The sequence below is a fragment of the Hyperolius riggenbachi genome, chromosome 8, assembly GCF_040937935.1.
Source record: "Hyperolius riggenbachi isolate aHypRig1 chromosome 8, aHypRig1.pri, whole genome shotgun sequence".
Lineage (NCBI taxonomy): Eukaryota > Metazoa > Chordata > Amphibia > Anura > Hyperoliidae > Hyperolius > Hyperolius riggenbachi.
Genome location: NC_090653.1, coordinates 25,447,060 through 25,470,076, shown reverse-complemented (window position 1 = coordinate 25,470,076; position 23,017 = coordinate 25,447,060). Strand labels below are relative to the sequence as shown.

The 23,017-nt window shown below is 45.2% G+C and overlaps 2 protein-coding genes across 11 annotated transcripts in view; one reads left to right on the top strand and one right to left on the bottom strand.

The window, feature by feature from the left end:
• GIPR (gastric inhibitory polypeptide receptor) overlaps positions 1-22,676 on the bottom strand; it is a 309,157-nt gene extending 286,481 nt beyond the window's left edge. The window contains exons 1-3 of one of the 10 annotated variants that reach the window (XM_068250112.1): positions 22,652-22,676; positions 10,849-10,926; positions 7,133-7,205 (exon numbers count right to left, since the gene is read on the bottom strand). In XM_068250112.1, the coding sequence (XP_068106213.1) occupies positions 7,133-7,139 (7 nt within the window). In that variant the 5' untranslated portion in view covers positions 7,140-7,205; positions 10,849-10,926; positions 22,652-22,676. The other 9 variants (XM_068250105.1, XM_068250107.1, XM_068250106.1 and 6 more) reach the window with 9 other exon arrangements.
• On the top strand, positions 11,719-16,967 carry OPA3 (outer mitochondrial membrane lipid metabolism regulator OPA3). Its single transcript, XM_068250128.1, has 2 exons — positions 11,719-11,936; positions 16,467-16,967. Exons 1-2 carry the CDS (start codon positions 11,795-11,797, stop codon positions 16,778-16,780), a joined length of 456 nt encoding a protein of 151 aa, XP_068106229.1. The 5' UTR covers positions 11,719-11,794; the 3' UTR covers positions 16,781-16,967.
• Positions 22,677-23,017: the final 341 nt, after the last annotated feature.

Below are 23,017 nucleotides of genomic sequence, written 5' to 3'. Positions count from 1 at the left end.
CTTGTTGGCTTTGCAGTAGAGGGGGGAGGAAAGGTTTTGGGGGGGAGGGGGTTAGGCACCACCAGGAGAAGTTAGGGTTAGGCACCACCAAGGAGGGTCTTAAAGGGACACTTAAGCCAGGAATAAAAAAAAGTTTTACTTTCCTGGGGCTTCTACCAGCCCCTGCAGCCGTCCCGTGCCTTCGCGGTCACTCACGGAGCCTCTGGTCCCCCGCCGCTAGCTAGTTTCGTTTTGGCTGACATGCCGACAGGCCTGGCCACGTGTATTTTTCTTTCCATTGCCATCCGCAATAGCATCCTCCGCCTGTGCAGGATGCTACTGAGGACGGGAACATGAAGAAGGATATGAGTGGCCAAACCTGCGCAGGTGCAGAAAGCCCGCCGACTCCCTGTCAGGGTCTGTTAGCAAAAACGAAATTAGCTGGCAGTGGGGGACCGGAGGCTCTGTGAGTGACTGCGAGGGCACGGGAACGCTGGAGGAAGCTGGTAGAAGCCCCAGGCAAATAAAACTGATTTTTTTATTCCTAGCCTAAGTGTCCCTTTAAGACTAGGCACCACGGGGGCGGTCTTAAGGTTAGGCACCACTAGAGGGGAGTCTTAGAGTTAGGAACCACCATGGGCAGTCTTAGGGTTAGGGCACCACCAGGGGCAGTCTTATAGATAGGAACCACCTGGGGGGGGGGTGGCTTCTTAGGGTTAGGAACAACCAGGGGCAGTGTTAGGGTTAGGAACCACCAGGGGCAGTCTTAGAGTTAGGAATCACCAAGGGCAGTCTTAGGGTTAGGAACCAACTGGGGGTGGGGGGTCCTTAGGGTTAGGAACTAACAGGGGTAGTCTTAGGGTTAGGAGCCACCTAACCCTAAGACCCCCCTGTCTTAGAGGCACCACCCGGGGGCATCTATGGGTTAGGTACCACCAGGGGGTGTTCTAAGCTGGCCACTAACGGTCCGATTTCTAGCGAAAAATCATTCGATCGATCAGAAATTCTGATCGGACGAAAAATCGTTCGTTACACCATCAACTTACCAATCATTGCTTCCTATCTATCACGACCAACAAGAAAATCCAAATTTTGGTTCGATGAAAATTCAATCGGACGATTGTTTTTATAATCGTTCATTATCGATTGTGCCCATCAACTGAGATTATTTACAACCAATCCGATCAGAATTTCTGATCGCTTGAACGATTTTTCGCTAGAAATTGGACCGTTAGTGGCCAGCTTTAGGGTTAGGCACCAACAGGGGTGGTGGTTAGGGTTAGGCATCAGTAGAGGAAGGATTCTGTGAGAGCAGGGTTAGGTTTAGCCGTAGTAAAATATCAGTAAATATTACCGATATTTTACTATAGGAATTCAATAGTAGAATATCGCTAATTTGAGAAATATTCTACTAGCAACAAACCCCTGTGCCCCTTTTCCAGGTGCCTTTTTTTACATGTATGTGGAATAGGTCACGTCCAGCAGATGAAAGAGAAATCAGTGCGGGATGCTGGTGTACAAACACTCCTTCATGTCTTACCAAACCCATCGATACAAAACTCACTGCCCTGGGATATCAGAGTGTGGTTCAAAGCTATGGGTCTCTTCAACACACTTCTATGCACTAAAGGCCTGGAACCCACTAGGAGCGCTTTTCTGAGCACTTTGGGATTTGAAAAGCTGCTTGCTAATTTAATGCTATGGGTGTGATCCCACTACAGCATACATGTCAAACTCTGGCCCGTGGGCCAAATCTGTCCCTCAGAGCCATTAAATTTGGCCCTTAGGGGGTTTCGCCACTTTGCATTATGTTTGACCCACTCTAAACCACCAGGGAAGCTATTTTGGGGGGTGAAGCCCTAGAGCACCAGGGAAGCCATATGGGGGAGGGAGGGGGAAAGCACTAGACACCAGGGAACTGTATAGGGAAGGGAGGACCGCTAGACACCAGGGAACTGTATAGTGGAGGGAGGACCACTAAACACCAGGGAACTGTATAGGGAAGGGAGGACCGCTAGACACCAGGGAACTGTATAGGGAAGGGAGGACCGCTAGGCACCAGGGAACTGTATAGGGAAGGGAGAACCGCTAGGCACCAGGGAACTGTATAGGGAAGGGAGGACCGCTAGACACCAGGGAACTGTATAGTGGAGGGAGGACCACTAAACACCAGGGAACTGTATAGGGAAGGGAGGACCGCTAGACACCAGGGAACTGTATAGGGAAGGGAGGACCACTAGGCACCAGGGAACTGTATAGGGAAGGGAGGACCGCTAGACACCAGGGAACTGTATAGTGGAGGGAGGGGGTCACTAGACACCAGGGAACTGTATAGGGGAGGGAGGACCGCTAGACACCAGGGAACTGTATGGGGAGGGTGAAGGCCACTAGACACCAGGGAACTGTAAAGGGAAGGGAGGACCACTAGACACCAGGGAACTGTATAGGATTTGGGGGGGGGGGGGGCAATTAGACACCGGGGAACGTTATAAGGTGGCCAGTAGACATTGAGGCCCGCGGCTAAGTGTCAGTGTTCAAATTCGGCCCACTTTGTGTTTAACACCCCTGCATTAGAGGGATGTGATTTTATAAAAATTATCCATAGCATTGCATTAGCAAGAGCTTTTTTCAAATCACAAGCGCTTAGAAAAGGCTGCTAGTGGGTTTGAGCCCAAGGACGTACCACGTATACTTGTTGAAGAAAGCCCTCACTTTCTGGACGTCTGTAACCACGCCCACCTGGGGTGCTACCTCCGCCCACTGAGGGTCTTCTCAGAGTATTGGGAAATTCCAAGTAAGAAAGCCATTCCACCTATATCACATCCCCCTGACATTCCAGCAATGTATCTGCCATTGACTCCTTATGTTTACCAGGGGCAATTCTCATTGTGAGCATTTTCAGATATTTCAGACAAAGCCCTGTGTATACAGCATGTTCCAGCCCACGGTCCTTAAAGGGGTATTGTCACCATCAACTTTCAACAGCAACTGGTCTGAGTGTATAGAGTGATAAAGATGCTAATCCTGCATTCAAAACTCGCAAAACGTTTTCTGTCGTTATGGTTTGGAGTTATCACATACTTTAGGGGCACTGGCCCTTTAGTAGTCAGTGCCAAACAGTTGAATGCTGGGAGTTCTTTTTATCTATAATACATTCCTCCTCTTCCATTTATTTACCTGCCTAGCTGCTTATCTGAAACACGATCCCCTGCTCACTTGTGTTTACAAGCAAGGCTGAGGTGACTCAGCGATTGGAGGAGAAAAGAAAAAAAAAGACAGTGCAGTTGTTAGTGTACACCTTAGTGGGAGTGTCTGAAGACTCTGGGAGGAGGGCAGCTAATGAATACGCAATTAGCAAGAGAAGAGGGGGGGGGGGGGGGGGAAACAAGAGTCAGGGAGGATATGATGTCAGCATTAGCTTGGCAAGATGGCCACTGCCTAGAGTAGGATTTTCTGTTTTCCTTTGTAAAATTCACAGGAATCATTATGTGGATAGCACAATACATCTGTTATGTAAGTAGAAGTAGTATTTATCTACTTATATATGTGTTATTTATTTCTAGGTTAGCATGGGTGCCGCTTGTTCTTTAAAGTGAAACGGAGGTGAAAATAAACTGACAAGATAAACAATTATATTTATCCTCCTACTCAAAAAAATGACTTTTCTGGGGGGGCAGCAGCGGCCCAAGGCCATGGTCTATGAGGCGTTTGCAGAAACGCAGCCCTGGCCATGGTGGTCATGTATCGTTCCTACTGACTAAAATGGAGGTCTTATTCATCCAAGAAAGGAAATAGACTATTCTGTTTAATCAGGGATGGTGTCCCTTATCTATGAATCTATTTCAACCCCATCTGTGACAATATATTATTTATATCTTCTTCTGGGCTTCCTCAGAACACAAATTCCTTAAAAGGCAAGTCCCTCAGATTTGGCACCATGAAACAATGTAAAATATTGTGCCTCGGGTTCTTTCATCTGCGGTCTTAATATCTTCCCTATGATCATTTTATTCTTTATCTGTGCTTAGTCCTCTCAACACACAGAAGATAAAATGGATATTTCCAAACAGTAGAGCACATATGCAGTTGAAAAATTACTAAAAGGTCTATTTTTATGCATTTTATCACCTTCAGAACTCTCAAGTCTATAAGTACGTTCAACAAACGCCAATGCACATCAATAATTTTGATGTACTTCTTTTAAATAGTAGAGTCCTGCTGGGTGTTTTTAGACCAAGCCCAGGTTCCCTGGAGAACTTTGACCTTAGACTACAGCTTGTATTTCTTTGGAAGATGTCTTTGGTTTTTTGTCTACCCTCCTTCTGCCCATTTCGGAGGTTGGTTCTCTTGTTGTCATGTCCGGCGAGGTTGGCCACTAATCCATGATATTGGAACTTCTTAATAATATTTACAACTGTTGTTACAGGAACATAAAGGTACTTGTAGATGGTCTTATAGCCTTGGACTTCTCTATAATTTCTTTCTGCTCTACTCGGACAACTCATTGCTTGCTCTGGAGTGATTGCCTTCTTTCTCCGTGATCCCTTTTATCCTGTACAAATCTCCTCCTCCTTTACCTCAACCAACACAGCCCCAAACCATCATATTCCTCCACCATGCTTCACAGATGGCATCAAACACTCCTTCAGCATCTTTTTATTTGGTCTGTGTCTCTCAAACTTAGTTTAGTGTGACCATAACACCTTTTCCAGTCTTCTTTTGCTTTCTTTTAACCTTTTCTTTTTATTGACCATACGGAAATATGACTTTGTCTTTGCAACTTGACATAGGAAGCATCCTGGAATGAGCCCCTCATTCTTGACTCTGAGAAAATGTTTTGCTATACTATTTAATGTATACCGGACCAGAAGCAAAACTACTTAAAAGGTACCTGAGATCAGTGCAGGTCCCTCAACGTCGAGACTCGCTACCGGTAATTTCACAAGTCAGCACCAGTCGGCACAGGCGCCTCGCGCGCTCCCCAGTCGTGCTCCCGCAGCCGGAGAGCCTTCTGCCCATGTTCAATAGTACTGTGCAGGCGCAGAGCTCTCCCGGCGACAGGACCGCAACGAGGCGCACGCGAGGGGCCGCGCATGCACAGTAAGCCCAGACTTCAGAAATTACCAGGCCTGTCGCAGAGGATCCAGGCAACAGAGGAGGACAGTAAGGGACCAATCAGCCTAAAGGGGGCTGGAGGAAGCCTCAGGTATGTATAAAACACTTTCTTTTACTGATCTCAGGTTTACTTTAAGCCCAGAGCTATGTTCAGGATGGCTTGCGCCAGCGCAGAACAAGGAGCCGAAGCTCAAGCTTGGCAGAATAAGCCAAACCTGTTCAGCTCCGTGCTACTGCAGCGACAGGAGCAATCTGCACAGCGTGGCCGAGCTCTGTCAACAAGCTTCCCTCTGGGATATCCACTGGCTTCCCTCTACTGAAGTAAGTACCCATTTGGGGCACTTCTTTCCCTTTAAGTACACTTTAAAGAGAAACCGTAACCAAGAATTGAACTTCATCCCAATCAGTAGCTGATACCCCTTTTCCCATGAGAAATCTATTCCTTTTCACAAACGGATCATCAGGGGGCTCTGTATGGCTGATATTGTGGTGAAACCCCTCCCACAGGAAACTGCCAGGACCATGGTGCTGACATCACACTGTGGGAGCATGGTTGCATTATGGGAAAGAACAGCTGTTTCCAACTGCCAAAAAAGCAAGCAGCATCTCCTTCCACTGACATCACCTGCCAGCAGTAAAAATGTCACCATGTCATAAATGTCAGAATGTAAATCAGGGAGAGGAAAGATTTTACAATGGGCAAACACTGACTAAATCATTTACACATAATTATTGTAAAAATCAAGGACTTTTTTTCATTATGTTATTTTCACTGGCGTTCCTCTTTGATTCACATTTTCACACAGGAAGACAAAAAAACGGCCTTGCCGTAACGTTTGGAGAAGAGACGGGAATGGGAGGGGGATAGGAGGGAACATCTCGTAAGACCTCCTCTTCCTGTCTGAAATTTTGACTTTAGCCAAAAGGCCCGAGGGGAGAACGAGAAGAGGAACGGACGATGCACAGAGGTGCGTGGATCCAGCATGAGTGTAGCATTGCCTCCGGTCAGGTGTGCTTTCACAAAGCTGCTGGTTCTTCTTTCTATTGTGGTTACAGCCAGTTTACGCTGCTCTATGAGAGGTACACAGCCCTATGAGATTCCTGACAACAAGAACAGACTGATGGGTTTCAGAAGAAAGTTCTCGTTTCTGGCTGTCTAGCCTGTAATGGAAGCCACAACTCTGGATGTTCCACAAGCTCAACCAGTCTAAGGAAGGCCGATTGTACGGCCGCTCACAACAATCTTCATCTGTGCTACAATAATTGCAAAAAGGTTTTCTAATTATCAATTAACCTTTTTAAATTATAACCGTGGATCAGCAGACAAAAGCATTCCATTACAGCACGGGACTAATTGTTGCTGATAATGAGTCCCTCTGGAGACCTCTGTATATATTCCATTAAGAAAACAGACGCTTACAGCTGCGAAAGTCACTTACAACGTCAGCAATGTCTACACCGCATTTCTAGCCAACTTGATGCTATTTTAAAGTGAATCCGAGGTGAGAGGACTATGGAGGCGGCCATATTTATTATCTTTTAAGCAATACCAGTTGCCTGGCTCAGCTGCTGATACTCTGTCTCTAATACTTTTAGCCATAGACCCTGAACAAGCCTGCGGCAGATCAGGGGTTTCTGGCATTATTGTCAGATCTGACAAGATTAGCTGCATGCCTGTTTCTGGTGTGATTCAGATACCACTGCAGCCAAATAGATCAGCAGGGCTGCCAGGCAACTGCTATTGTTTAAAAGGAAACAAATATGGCAGCCTTCATACCACTCACACCTTGGGTTCACTTTAAGGACCAAACAGATTGCTTTTCTTTCAAAAACAATAAATTAGGTGACCTCAAACTTTTGAATGGTAGTGAATACACACAACCTCCCTATAGGGCCGAGCGATGTCGCCTGAATGATCAGGTCCTGATCCCTGTCAGGCGACATCCATCTAACGTGAACAGGCCATAAAGCATATACAGCATATCCAGGCTATAATGCAAATTTACAAGATTCTCTTCTTCTGTAAAGTTATATTTACCTGCCATGTTTTCTTGATGTAAATCTGTACCGGGGGATCTGTATCCGGTGACTTCCGTGGCTTAGCCCCGCCCCTGCCGAAAAAATGCCATTAGTTTTCTGTACTTGAGACAGAGAAAACAAGACAAGACTCAGAACATTTATTTTTGGTGAAATTTGTCTTCTTAAAGCTAATGTAATCCCGTATTAAAAAGAAAAAAAAGTCAGATACTCACCTAAGGATAGGGAAGGCTCGGTCCTAATGAGACTTCCTTCTCCTCTCCCGGTGCCCCGATGCTGCGCTGGCTCCTCCATTCACATCCCCCGCCGAGGGGACTTCGGATGTCTTCGGGAGCCGAGTCCTCCCGAAGACAGGTGGCACACGCGAGTGCGTCATAGAGGGCGTGCGGGCAGTGTAGAGCAGCAAGTCTTCGGGAGCACTCGAGCTCCCGAAGCATTTCCGAAGCCTCCCTTCGGCCGGGAGACAGTGGTATTTGGCCGAGACGGCCGAATACCGCTACGGGTGAGCCAGGACAGCAGCGGGCACCGGGAGAGGAGAGGGAATGCTCTATGGGACCCAGAGCCTCCCTCTCCTTAGGTGAGTATCTTACGGGTTCCCATTAGCTTTAAAACAGAAGGAAATTTGCAATAATTCAGCTATAAGTGAACATTTGTGCAGGGCTGTGGTGTCGGAGTCGTGGAGTCGGAGTCGTGGAGTCGGGCAATTTTGGGTGCCTGGAGTCGGAGTCGGGAAAAAATGCACCGACTCCGACTCCTAATGAATTTGTAACTGTAATTAAAATAGAAAATATGATAAAATGTTCTATTTCTCAGATAATAGTCATTAAAAATAATGTATATATACAGTAATAGCTGTGCTTTGTCCACAAAAATGAAATAAACCAATCAAAATTAGTTACTTGTGCTGCTTCAATAAAGCAGTCCCCGTATTTTTAAGGTCAGATATACATATCTGATTGTGACTGTATATATGATGTGTACACAGGAATCTCGTATATATACTAAATAACATCTATGCTGTAAGAATAAAGCCTGATGTGTAGCCGTGTCACTAATAGAGATGGTCAACGAGATGGAAATAATTCCGCATTGATGCTGATTTATGCAAATGTATGCACTCTCTTTGCTCATGAAATCAAATAATTTAATATGTTATTAAAATTTGGTTTGGTGAGTACAAATTAAAGGGTAACTGAGACGGATGAAAAGTAAAGTTTTATACATACCTGGGGCTTCCTCCAGCCCCCTTCAGGCTAATCAGTCCCTCGCTGTCCTCCACCACCCGAATCTTCTGCTCTGAGTCCTGGTAATTCAGCCAGTCAGCGCAGTCCGGCCGCATGCCGCTACCACAGCCAGGAACATTCTGCACCTGCGCAATAGTGCTGCGCAGGTGTAGTATACTCCTGGCGGCGGAGTGTGTGCATGCGCACTACGCCCGACTGGCTCAAGTACCTGGACTCATAGCAGAAGATCCAGGTGTTGGAGGAGTACAACGAGGGACTGATTATCCTGAAGGTGGCTGGAGGAAGCCCCAGGTATGTATAAAACTTTAATTTCATCTGTCTCAGGTTTACTTTGTTACACAGTAGTACTATACTCTACATATGCACTCCCCACAGAGCTGCAGGGAATCCACTGAGAATGTTGTGCACATTGAACACAGAGGTGTTGTCTATCGCCCATAAACCTAGTTCAGATTGTGCATGAAGAATGTGTAATAGAGGAAGAATCTCCTTATTCCCCTGCAGAGTACCTGCACATCATTTTTAGATGTACCCACACTTACATTGCCTAGGGCCTGATAGATGTTCTTTGTTCCGGTTTGTACCTTTTACAAGTACTCTTACCAAGGACTAGTTTTAGTCTAAAGGGAATAAATATAGTAGTCTACATATCCTTCTCACTTCAGTTGTCTTGTAAAATTCCTAAGCGTTGGCAGTTAAGAGACGAATTTCATGTTACATACTTTTAATCAACAAAATTGTAATATGCAAATTAGAGGAGTCGGAGTCGTGGAGTCGGAGTCGGTGGAATCCTAAACTGAGGAGTCGGAGTCGGTGGATTTTTGGACCGACTCCACAGCCCTGGATTTGTGGTTACCCACAATGCACCACTACTGAATATGCAAATCATCTCTTTTCACCCCTGTAAGCCAGGAAAGCATCCAGAACCGCTGGTGTATAGCAAGTCTATAAAATATTACACAGCCACACCAACTCCCACATGTAGACAGCCTGTTTCGGACTTTTGGTCCTCATCAGTACATGGCAGGGATTGATATGGCTGTATGAGATAGGGCTTGGACCAGCACAGCAGAGTAACCAAGCAGCTCGGGGTGACCCAAACTACTAGGAATGTATAGGAGGATAAAACAGACCGAAAAGCCCTCCTACTAAATAACTTTGTGAAATTTGCCTTCTTAAAACAGAAGGAAACTTGGAATAATTCAGCTATAAGTGAACATTTGTGATTACCCACAATGCACCACTACTGCATTTTCTCCTGGCAGCCAATAGGGCGCACTTGGTAGGCAGTAGCAGCGTTAAAGAGTCTTGCCCAAACCAAAGCAGTTTTTAAGTGGCGGGGACGGTGCTACATGACAGAAGTCGCGGGACACCGGGACTGATTTACAACAATAAGACCGGGCAGGTCATTAAAACTTTACAGGAGAAGAGGGACCTGTAAACTTGTATTATAGGCTGGACATCTGCTCTAAGTGCAGCGGAGCTCCCATTGGCCTCAATTCACTAAGCGCAAATTAAAAAACAACTTAGGAGCGCTATGCACTCTACGTTCCATCGTGCTACATGGCGTGCCTTCCTTAGTTATGTTAGCTGCATTAAATGCTGGGTGCTGCAGTTAAAGGGGCACTATGGCGAAAAATTTTAAAATTTAAAATATGTGCAAACATAAACAAATAAGAAGTACATTTTTTCCAGAGTAAAATGAGCCATAAATTACTTTTCTCCTATGTTGCTGTCACTTACAGTAGGTAGTAGAAATCTGACAAAAATGACTGGTTTTGGACTAGTCCATCTCTTCATAGGGGATTCTCAGCAAGACTTTTATTCTTTATAAAAATATTCCCTAAAAATAATTGAAACAATGATGCTGGCCAGCTTCCCTGCTTGCTACACAGTTGTTTGGCAGTTGGACAGAGCAACTGCCATTCACTAAGTGCTTTTGAAAATAAATAAATCCCTGAGAATCCCCCATGAAGAGATGAACTAGTCAAAAACATGTCTCTTCTATCAGATTTCTACTACCTACTGCAAGTGACAGCAACATAGGAGAAAAGTCATTTATGGCTCATTTTACTCTGGAAAAAAACGTATTTCTTATTTGTATGTTTGTACATATTTTAAATTTTACAATTAAGTATCGCGACTGTGACACTTTACTAGCGTGGCCACTACTATATTAAATAACATAGTAGCAGTCGCACTAGTGAAGCGATATTTAAAGCAGCACCGGCATTTAAAGGGGCGTGCGTAACTATGGAAGGCAGCATGACCATGCTTAGCGTTTATGCCGCTCCTAAGTTGTTTTTAGCTGTTTCCGTACAGAAAACAAGCACCTCGATTGGCCACGCAGTTCAGGGCGGAGTCTGTCTACATACATCGCATTCTGGCTGTCCCCCTCCCAACACCACAGAGCAAGAGCGCCCCCACCAGTTGGGTATGAGGTAATGGTATAAGAGTTAGCAGACACACTTACTGTATAACACACCTTCTATATGTCGCTCAGTAACAGTAGATCCAGTAGTACATCACAAGACAGAAGTATTCTGTGACACTGCAGGAGGAAACAGACAGAACCAAAAACGTTTTCAACATTGATCCCTTTGATAAGTTCTGTGATAAGTAATCAATCAGATGGAGAATCTTAAAGGACAACTGAAGCGAGAGGGATATGGAGGCTGCCATATTTATTTCCTTTTAAGCAATACCAGTTACCTGGCCATCCAGTTACCTGGCCAGTTACCTGGCCACCAGTCAGGGGCCAAGCCACGCCCCTGACACACCCCTGATCATGCCCCCAGCACACCCCTAGTCACACATACCATAAAGATTTTATAAGAAAAATATGTTGTTTTATAATTCAAACCACACTGGTCCTTTCTATCCTGGTTCATTTTCCTTCATAGTAATACTTTAAAATTAGTAATATATCAATTTCAAGGTTGGGAATAAAGTTTAGAGTCAATCAAACCCATTTTTTAGGAGAGAAACATATATTTACATAGAAAGAGGGACAAAGTCCTGAAAGAGGGACAAATGATGAGGAAAGAGGGACAGGGCTCCCAAAGAGGGACAGTTGGGAGCTTTGCACTAGGTTCTCCTCCTCACCCCCTTCCTGCCTCTGCTGAGTTACACTTTCACCCACCCCTTGGCTTGCCCTCCTCTGGGGAGTGTCATCCTCTACCATCACCTCTCCCAAGCTTTAGCTGTGCTGCCTCTGGGGGCAGTACTATCATCGCCCCTCCCCTTTCCTCAGGTACTCGTCGAACTGTGAGGAGGAACCCCGCCCGCGTCTCCGCCCTGCTGGCACTGTCTGGCAGGTGAGGGGGAGTCACGTGGTACAACTTTGACAAGGGAAGGGGCGAGGCTCGGAGGCGGAGTCGGGAATCACGTGGTGCGGAATTGTAGTGACGTGAGGGAAGATGGTGGTCGGCGCCTTCCCCATAGCGAAGCTTCTGTACTTGGGGGTCCGGCAGGTCAGCAAGCCGCTCGCCAACCGCATCAAGGCCGGAGCCCGGAGGAGCGAGTTCTTCCGCAACTACATCTGCCTGCCGCCCGCCCAGTGTGAGCCAATCTCCGTGCTGCTGCTCCGCACGTGACAGCAGAGGTCACCCCGGGCAACCGGTCACGTGTCCTGTGCTGCAGCGCGCTGACTGGTTGCTCTGGGTAACTGTCTGCTCCTGTCCTGTGTGTGTTCCCCGCTTCCTGTCCCCTCTACCTCGTGTGTGCAGGAGGGAATACTAATTATGGGGTTCCCAGTAAACTTTAGGGCCCTCCTAGTAACCCGCACCCCGTTTACCTCTGCTGTTCCCTTCAGCCAGGGAACCCCCACGTGTCAGGGGTCCTCTAATAGTTGTGGCCATCATGACATTCTGTTTCCATAGCAATGGCCACAGTATAGACATCTGCTGCTAGTAGTGCCAGCCTCCCCAGTATAGCCATCCTCCACCCCCATGTGTAGGGAAGCAGGGGGTCCTTCTAACCACCCATCTTAGCCTGCACCGGTAGTCACCATTCTCTTGCTTGTCTTCCTACTTCCAGGTGTGTTTGCGTGTGCGCACGCATGCTTGTTGCGTTCCAACATCACTCCAATGTTTCTTCCATCTGGCTTTGAAGGAGGAAGTACTGGAGTGATGGAACGCACAGTGAAAGCTAATGGTGGCCAAACATTTGGCGGCCGATCGACCATCCAATTTGATTATCATAATTGGATCGGATTAAAATCGGTGCCGCCATGAGCATGCCCGATGGACGATGCTGCAAGATGTAGGACCAACAGGTTTCGTGGATGGGGTGCGTGGCAGTAACAGCGTGCGATATCGGGAACAAACGTGACAGAAATCCGGGCGCTGTCCCCCATAGTGTAAAATTTGTCCCGTGCAGTATACTTTACCTGTCGGTGATTGCCGCTGTCTCCGTCCTCTGTCCACATTCACGCGTATTCCTGCGCGTGGTTACACTGACAACCATGTGGGGCTCCTGTACGAGGACGGAGCCAGCAACGAACCACGACTGGTTAATTATGCTGCACGGGGCACATTTTACACTGTCCCAAGGGTGATTTCTGGGAGATTTCATTCTGTGGTGTATGGGCCGGCAACAGATCTTCGATCAGAGAGAGATCTGTCTCTTGGTTGATCTGCCCATACATCATCTGATGTATGGGCACCTTAATTTTATACCATTACTTGTGTCCTCGTAGTGCCTGTATACTGGAAGCAGGTGCAGAGTGACAGGAAGCTCTCTTCTGGTTATACCTCATTCCTCCCAGCCTCCTTGCTTGTAATGATGTGTTGCTGTGTCGACGGCTGATGCGTTTTTTTTGGAAATGGACACGAACTGCATGGCTTTCCACTGGCCCGATACCTCTGTGAGTCACTCTGACGGCATTGGAGCAGTGGAAAGCCGCTCACTTAGGGAGGGTCCATTTCTAAATGATGCATCAGTCGTCACCATGGCAATGTGTCAGTAGGAGCAAGGAGGCGGGGACAGCTCCCTGTTGTTCCGAATATGTTGTATCCAACGCAGGAGATTTGGGCGCAGCCGGCACCACCATAGGCCGTAATAAGAATTATGGCTGTAGCGGAGCTTCGTCACTTCGGGGCTGTCAGAAGATGGAGATGAAGTTGCTTTTAAAACACTGTAATTCGGCCACCAGTAATAGCTGACAGCCGAATTACATCATTCCCTACCATCCATGTGGACCTGGAGGGGGACTAGTAATTAAAGGGGAACTGAAGAGAGACGTATATGGAGGCTGCCATGTTTATTTCCTTTTAAGCAATACCAGTTGCCTGGCAGTCCTGCTGATCCTCTGCCTCTAATAGCTATAGCCCCTGAACAAGCATGCAGCAGATCAGGTGTTTCAGACTTTAAAGTCAGATCTGACAAGACTAGCTGCATGTTTGTTTCTGGTGTTATTCAGATACTACTGCAGAGAAATAGACCAGCAGGGCTGCCAGGCAACTGGTATTGATTAAAAGGAAATAAATATGGCAGCCTCCGTATACCTCTTACTTCAGTTCCCCTTTTAACGCAGCCAGGACTTTTGCAGGAGCAGGGTAAAGGCTCATACACACATCAGACTATAGTCTTTGGAAAATGAAAGATCACAGACCAATCTTACCCCCTTCCATGTAGTACGAGAGCCATACTCTACACAGTCTATTCTATGGAGCTGAACTCCCCATCAGAAAAAAATCTTTGCAAGATGCTGCACACACAGATGCTGTACAGACACAAAAGATCAGTATCTGCAAAAGATCTGTTCCTGCCAAAGATCCGTTCCTGCAAATTGCATTCATTGTCTATGAGATCTACAGATCATCATACACACCTTGTTTAACTGACATTCATCTGCAGATCAGACAATCATCTGCAGATCTGAAAATCCATCCTGGTGGATCTGATCTGCAGATAAATGTCTGTTAAACAAGGTGTGCATGATGATCTGCAAATATCATAGACTATGAATGCATTTTGCAGGAACAGATCTTTTGCAGATACTGATCTGTTGCATGTCTACAGCATCTTTGTGTGCAGCATCTTGCAAAGATTTCTGTCTGATGGGGAGTTCAGCTCCATAGAATAGACTGTGTAGGTATGGCTCTCATACTACATGGAAGGGGGTAAAATTGGTCTGTGATCTTTCATTTTCCAAAGACTATGGTCTGATGTGTGTATGAGCCTTAAGCTGTATATCAGCTGTATCCTGGTACTCCTGTTGTTCTGCACCTTCTTCTGGTATACAGGTACATCAAGGACACGGGTAACTGTATAAGACTATCTTCTATTAATAATAAAGTGGTGGAAGGGAAAAATGTTGCACTAATACTCTTGTATCTAGCAATAGGTAACTGAGAGGGATGTGGATGTTTCCTTTTAAACAATACCAGTTGCTTGGCAGTCCTGCTGATCTCTTTGGCTGCATCACACTCCTGTAACAAGCATACAGCCAATTCAGTCTGACTTCAGTCAGAGCACCTGATCTGCATGCTTGTTGAGGGGCTGTGGCTAAAAATATTAGAGACACAGAATCAGCAGGAGAGTCAGGCAACTGGTATTATTTTAAAAGGAAAAATCCAGATCCTTCTCAGTTTGTTTCCTTTCAGTTATCAGTTTCATTCCCCTTTAAAGAGACTCTGTACTAAAAAGTCCCCTGGGGGGTACTTACCTCGGGAGGGGGAAGCATTAATGAGGCTTCCCCAATCCTTGACAGCTGCAGGCAATCCAGCGCTGGCTCCCCGGAAGCGTCCCGCAATTCTGGCTCGGCAAGCCTGACAATGCTTGATCTATTCTTCCCTGGCTCCAGCGGGTGGCGCTGTTGCGGTTCTCGGCACGGAAATAGCCGATCTCTGTTGGGTCCACTCTACTACGCAGGCGCAGGAGATTTGCACCTGCACAGTAGAGCGGACCAGCGATCGGCTGTTTTCGACTATCTCCGATCGGAGAGCCGACACTGCGCCTGTACTGGAGCCAGGAACGTAAATATTTACATCCCTGCTGTTCGGAGGAGCACAGCGAGACCACCGTGGGACACAGGACAAGGGGGCAGGCTTGGGCTTGAAAAGACATCAGAGAAGACAGACTCAGCTATAATGATTCCTGAGCAAAGCCAGACTGAATTCTCAGTTGAGGGTTTTATCAGGGCTGATTAGAAGCAGGCTGAGCAGTGAAGAATGAAACAGAGAGCAGGGTAGGTGTTTTATCTAATGTTCCCACTGATATATATGGTAAAATACATGAGGGTGCTTCATCTCTGGTTCACTTTAAAGCAGGAGGATTAGCCATACTATGCCAGGAAAGAAAACACACACACACACACACATATATATATATATATATATATATATATATATATATATATATATATATATATATATATATATATATATATATATATATATATATTTTTATATATATATATATATATATATATATATATATATATATATATATATTTGATCTACTTACATAACACATGCATTGTACTGTCCAAATTTTGATTTCAGTGAATGTTATATAGTAAATGAAGAGACTTCTGTTACTGGTGGGGGCTATGTCTTTTGCCCACAGTTTAGGCTAAATTCTGATGTCATTTCTGACCTTTACTTTTTTTTTCTTTTCTCCAATCGCTGAGTCACCTCAGCCTTGTTCGTAAACACAAGTGAGCAAGAGATCGTGTTTCAGATAAGCAGCTAGGCAGGGAAATAAATGGAAGAGGAGGAATAGATTATAGATAAAAAGAAACCCCAGCATGCAACTGATTGGCACTGACTATTAAAGGGCCAGTGCTCCTAAAGTATGTGATAACTGCAAATCATAACAGCAGAAAAAGTTTTGAATGCAGGATTAGCATCTTTATCCCTTAATACACTCAGACCAGTTGCTGTTGAAATTTGATTTTTATGGTGAGAATTCCACTTTAAAAGGAAATGCATATGGCAGCCTCCATATCCCTATTCAATTGTTCTTTCATGTAGATAGGTGAGATAGATTAGGTGTTATGCCCCATGCAGATGATTGTACTATTCTTTGTAGATGTATTGGCTTGGACAGTATATGCTGGTGACTCATATTGGTCATGTTTTGCAGTTTATCACTGGGTGGAGATGCGGGCGAAGATGAGGATTATGGGATTCCGCGGAGCTGCCATTAAGCCCCTGAATGAGGAGGCGGCAGCTGAACTGGGGGCGGAGCTTCTGGGAGAGTCCATCATCTTCCTAATAGGAGGCGGCTGTATGGTGGCAGAGTACTCAAGGCAAGCTTCAAATTCTCGCAGGAAAGAGGAGGAGCAGGAGGCCAGACTGAGCTCCATGGAGACAGAGATCGCCCGCCTGGCACTCCTCACAGATGAGCTGGAGGCTCGGGCGCGGGCCGCAGAGAGGAAGCAGCTCGCCGCAAAGTAAGCGTCGAAATATCGGACAGAGAACTTCACCTTTTGCCTGCTTTGCCAAGAGCAACTGTGGAATTACACCAGCCTCAGAAGTGAAGGCCGAGAGGACTGTGGTGCTATGGATGGAGGCTTCCCCCCCTCCTCTGCTGTGGATGTGGCCATTGTGTATATATATTGGAAATAAAGGGACCTTATTGTCATTCTGAGTGTACGCTCAGTAAGTGCAAAGCAAGGCATGCATCTATACGTGCACATTGCATAATCACTGAACACACTGCACACACTCGCGTAATATGGGATGCATTCACTGTACACAATAATGGCCAGTCACTGCACTCCCACAGCAGCAGGGAGTGCAGTGATTGGCCCCAATGACTGAGCTGTGGACCCGCCCTCGAGAACATCGGTCGGCTCCTATTAAGATGGGAGATGTGAGCAGCGTGATTATCGATCTAGGGCAGCACCCCACGCCTGATTAGTAGATGGCTTCTGCAGCTAATTCCTTTTGAACGGATCAGAGCAGCTTGACAAGAAGCGTAAATATAAACGGGGGGGGGGGGGGGAGTCCGTAAGATGCCACTGCAATATATATATATATATATATTTTATTCCCCTTAGTTTTTGTCCTCCAAACCTAGGTGTGTCTTAAAGTCTGCAAAATGATACTTTTCCTGGTCCCTTAGAGTTTGCTATAAAGGGATTCTACTGTATTTGGTGAGAAGCATAGCTTGGCCATCGGTTGAAAGGGAATGACTTAACCATTTCAGCCCTCGGACGTTTTTCACCTTATGCATCCAAGCAATTTTGACCTCCCATTCATTCGCCAATAACTTTATCACTACTAATCATAATGAAATGATCTATATCTTGTTTTTTCCACCACTAATTAAGCTTTCTTTGGGTGGTACATTTTGCTAAGAATTCTTTTTTCAAAATGCATTTTCACAGGAATATTAAGAAAAAAATGGAAAAAAATCATTATTTCTCAGTTTTTGGCCATTATAGCTTTAAAATAATACATGCTACCATAATTAAAACCTATGTATTTTTTTTGCCCATTTGTCCCGGTTATTACACCATATAAATGATGTCCCTATCACAATGTAAGGCACCAATATTTTATTTGGAAATAAAGGAATTTTTTTCAGTTTTGCGTCCATAACTATTTAGAAGCTTATAATTTAAAAAATATTAGTAATACACCCTCTTCACATTCATATTAAAGTTCAGACCCTTAGGTAACTATTACTAACTAATTTTTTTTTTTTCATTAAAAATTTTATTTGGCTAATTTTTGGTGTGGGAGATAAACCATTAATTTTAAATGTAATAATATGTGTTTATTTAATTAAAATGTGGATGTAGTTTTACTATTTGGCCACAAGATGGCCACAGTCAAAAAAATTGTTTTTTTTTTTTTTTTTTTTTAGTCCTGGAAGCGAACAATTTCGCTTCCAGGAAGTATATGGAGGACTAGATTTTTTATTTTTTTTCTTCAGAATGATTGCAGCTTCTCAAAGAAGCCGTCGGGTCTTTCTACCAGGGACTTGGATCAATGAATGTTGATGTCCGGGCTAACGGGGGTGGCGCGGGAGCGCACAGCAGCAGCCAAATGGATGTATCAGTCACGTCCAGTTGGCTAAAATGGTTAAAGGGGAACTGCAGTAAGAGGTATACGGAGGCTGCCATATTTATTTCCTTTTAATCAATACCAGTTGCATGGCAGCCCTGCTGGTCTATTTCTCTGCAGTAGTGTCTGAATCACACCAGAAACAAGCATGCAGCTAGTCTTATCAGATCTGACTTTAAAGTCTGAAACACCTGATCTGCTGCATGCTTGTTCAGGGGCTGTGGCTAATAGTATTAGAGGCAGAGGATCAGCAGGGCTGCCAGGCAACTGGTATTGATTAAAAAGAAATAAATATGTCAGCCTCCGTATACCTCTTACTTCTGTTCCCCTTTAAAGGACAATTGTAGTGAGAGGTATATGGAGGCTACCATATTTGTTTCCTGTTAAACAATACCAGTTGTCTGGCAGCCCTGCTGATGTATTTATCTGCAGTATACATAGTTAGGTTGAAAAAAGACATCCGTCCATCCAGAAAAAAAAAAAAGCACCATACTTAACCCGCATATTCTCCTATTGATCCAGGGGAGGCTGGACAGCCTTACAAGGCCTGGGCCAATTAGCCTTAAAAGGGAAAAAAATCCTTTCCGACTCCTGATGGTAGTCACTCTCCTGGGAATTACCTAAGAATTATAGCCATGGATGCCCTTCAATGCAAGAAAAGCATCCAAGCCCTCTTCAAATGTAGATATAGAGTTTGCCATGACTACTTCCTGAGGTAAGATATTCCAGATTTTAACCACCCTCACTGTGAAGGACCCCTTTCTAAATAGATATTTTTTCTCCATACGCAGATCATGCCCCATTGCCGTTGTACAACCCTAGGGACAAAAAGTAGTGTCTGAATCACACCAGGAACAAACATGCGGCTAATCTTGTCAGATCTGACAATGTCAGAAATCTCTGATCTGCCTTTATCTTGTTTAGGGTCTATGGCTAAAAGTATTAGAGGCTGCCAGGTAACTTGTATTGCTTATAATGACAAAAATATGGCACCCTCCATAACCCTCTCACTTCAATTGTCCTTTAAGAGTGCATGCTAGTTGGAATAAGTGAGTTTTGATGGAGTGCTTAAATATTTCAAAGGTAGGAGAGTGACAGATGTGTTTTAGAAGGGAGATTTCAGAGGTGTGAGGCACATGTATGTGTGAATTATCATACTACATGGAGGTGGTAGAATTGACCAATCATTGGCCAGACAATATTAGATATGTGTATGCACCCTTAAGGTGGCCATACACTGGTTGATTTGCCATCAGATTCGACCAACAGATAGATCCCTCTCTGATCGAATCTGATCAGAGAGGGATCGTATGACCATCTTTACTGCAAACAGATTGTGAATCGGTTTCAGCCTGAAACCGTTCACAATCTGTGGAATACTGTGCATACATTACCTTTTCTAGCCGTCCCCTAGTCCCCGCTGTCTTCTTCTCCGCTCCGGGCTCAAGACCGTTCCTGCAGCTACCGAACTTCTTGTCCAGGGGAAGTTTAAACAGTAGAGGGCGCTCTACTGATTAAACTTCCTGCCGGGGCAGGAAGTTGTGTAGCTGCAGCCGGTCCGGAACCCAGCGCGGAAAGAAGACAGCGGGGACTTGCGCTGGCCGGAACAGGTAATGTATACCCGCTGTATTGCGTCGGTCGTCGGGCATTCGAACACCGCTATCGACGCACTCCTGACCCACCAGCAATCGAGAAAAATCTTCCGCACACTGACCGATCGATGGGAACGATCGATTTCGGATGGAAATTGATCGTTCTGTCAGTGGTGTGTGCGGCGATTTTACAGCCGATTCGCTCACTGTGATCGAATCGGCCGTATATCGGCGGGAAAATCGTTAGGTGTATGGGCCCCTTTAGGCTAGGTCATTATGTTGGACTGGCAACATGTATGATCTGATGTACGCTCTGCTCTGTCTGACCATATACTTATCTGTTAGTTTCTGTAACATGTATGATCTGATGTACGCTCTGCTCTGTCTGACCTTATACTTATCTGTTAGTTTCTGTAACATGTATGATCTGATGTACGCTCTGCTCTGTCTGACCTTATACTTATCTGTTAGTTTCTGTAACATGTATGATCTGATGTACGCTCTGCTCTGTCTGACCTTATACTTATCTGTTAGTTTCTGTTGTGCGCCTTTTGACAACAGACAGCAATGGAGACCTGATTCGAGAGATGTCTGTGGGAGGAGTTTTGAGAGATAGGATGTAGCACAACTCTATAGACTCATTTCATCTGTGGTGTCCAGGAAAGACTGCATTCCACAACATAAGCTACATTGAAAATGGACGTGTCTTCACAGATCATACAGACAACATAGATTCCGTCCACATGTCCATTCATCTGCTTGGCTCTGTTTGGACAACATTCTGTTTCCATGTCTAGTGTGAACCTAGCCTGCAAGGAAACCTTAAAGTGGACCTGAACTCTTGCACAGGACAGAAGGAAAACAGAGAAATGTATTTAGAGAGTTTAGCCTGTCTAATTCCCCCTCATCTGTGCCTAATCACAACTTGTAAAATAACTCTCCCCTGTGTCACATGACTGCCACGGCATAGATGACAGATAAGCCCATAGGAAAGCACAGCCTGTAAACAATATGTCTGCTCCCATGACTCAGGAAGTAGAAACTGTGCAGATTTAGTTTAGGATTTGTATCAGCTGTAACAAATACATGCTTTTTGTTTAAAGGTCATTATGCTGTTGTGTATCTTTTAGAGCAGAGAGGAGTTCTGAGTTCAGGTCCACTTTAACGAAAAAAAAACAAAACCTGATTTAAAGCGGATCAGAGATGAAAAACTAACTATGACAAGTAACTTGTCTATATATCTTATCTAAAGCCTTTGCTACATGGAGTGCCAAGGCACTTTGAGCTGTGGGCGTGGCCTGTTTAGTTTATAGGGAATTAGAGTAATAAAACAAAAAAGTATTTGGCTTGAGGAATGCCCTATAAACTATGAAACGAACAATTATGCAATAAGTAAAAGTTTATCTCGGATCCACTTTAACTTAGCTGGTGCTTCTACCAGTCTCCTGCAGCCGCCCTGTGCCTGCGCTGTGACAAAGCAATTCTCCAGTCCCCCGCAGCAACCGCACCATCTAAAATCAAATTCATTATTTGGGCTTTTCCACGGACTGTTGAGCTGTGTGCTCAGCAAGCAGTTGCCAGGCAGTAGTAAGCAGTTACCAGGCAGCAGTGAGCAGTTGTGAGAGTTTGAGAGGCATTTCACTGCCTATCAACAGTTCATGGAAAGGAGGCCTTAAAGAGAACCCGAGGCGGGGTTCTTACATCGCAATCCTTATACAGAGGCTGGGTCTGTCTATAGAGCCCAGCCTCTGTTGCTAGTTAGTTTCCTCCAAAGACCCCCCTGCGCGCTGCGAGACCCCATAAATCACAGCCGCGCTATGCGGCTGTTTTTACCTCCTCCTGTCAGTCTCGGCTGCTCCCCCGCCTGCTGAATCGCTCCAGTCCCCACCCTTCCCTCCAATCAGCGGGGAGGGAACGGACGCGGGCGGGGACCGGAGCGATTCAGGAGGCGGGGGAGCGGCGAGACTGGCATTAGTGAGATAAACACAGCCGGCTGCGACAGGCTGCATGTCGCCAGCACGGCTGTGTTTTATGGGGTCTCACAGCGCGCAGGGGGCTTTGGAGGAAACTAGCAACAGAGGCTGGGCTCTATAGGCAGACCCAGCCTCTGTAAGAACTCCGTCTCGGGTTCTCTTTAAAGTTCTTTAAAATAAAGGCATTTAAATAAAATCAATGTTCAGCCTGCTTGATGCGATGATTTGAAACGCCTGTGCCTCATCAAGCAGACTGAACATTGTTTTTATGGAGATGCCTTTATTTGAAAGAATTTTAAAGAATTTGATATTAGATGGAGCGGTCCTTTGGCATTTATTGAAGATTCCCTGTGACTCCAGGGCCCATATGCAATTCACTTTTTCACCTGAGTTTTCTCCTAGGAGAGATTTTTAAAAATCTTTGTAAAATAACTTTTCAGCATTTTACAATTAAAGTACTAAACGTTGGTAAAAAAAAACGACTGTCAAAATTATTGAATATTATCTTGCTTGCTGGGAGCTTAAAAGGCATTTTATGACAAGTTGGGAAAATATCACCTGGGTGAAAACTCAGTAGAAAAAGTAGAAAAAGTGAATTCCATATGGCCCCAGGGGTGGTCACTGCACATCATCCCCATTGGTGCTGTAACATTGGATATTCCATTCCTTTTCCCATGAGAAATCTTTACCTTTTCTTGAATGGATCATCAGGGCATGGTGTGATGTCATGACCATGTACCTGACAGCTTCCTGTCTGTGAAGCTCATTGCATGGTGGGAAAGAGCAGCTGTTTCCTACTGCCAAGCAACCAGTATCTTCCTCAGTGCATATAAATGTATATCTTTAAAAAGAACAACAAAACAACCTTTTAGCCTATCGCATTGTTAGGGGGTGTGGCTATAGATAATTGCAGTTGGTGCTGTCTTTTCCTTTTCATATCTGCCAGTAGTAAAGATGATGACGTGCAGACTGATTGTGGCTCAAACAATATGACCAAATGACATGGCGAATATCAACCATTTCTTGATCTATTTTCTATTTTTTAACTTCTCACT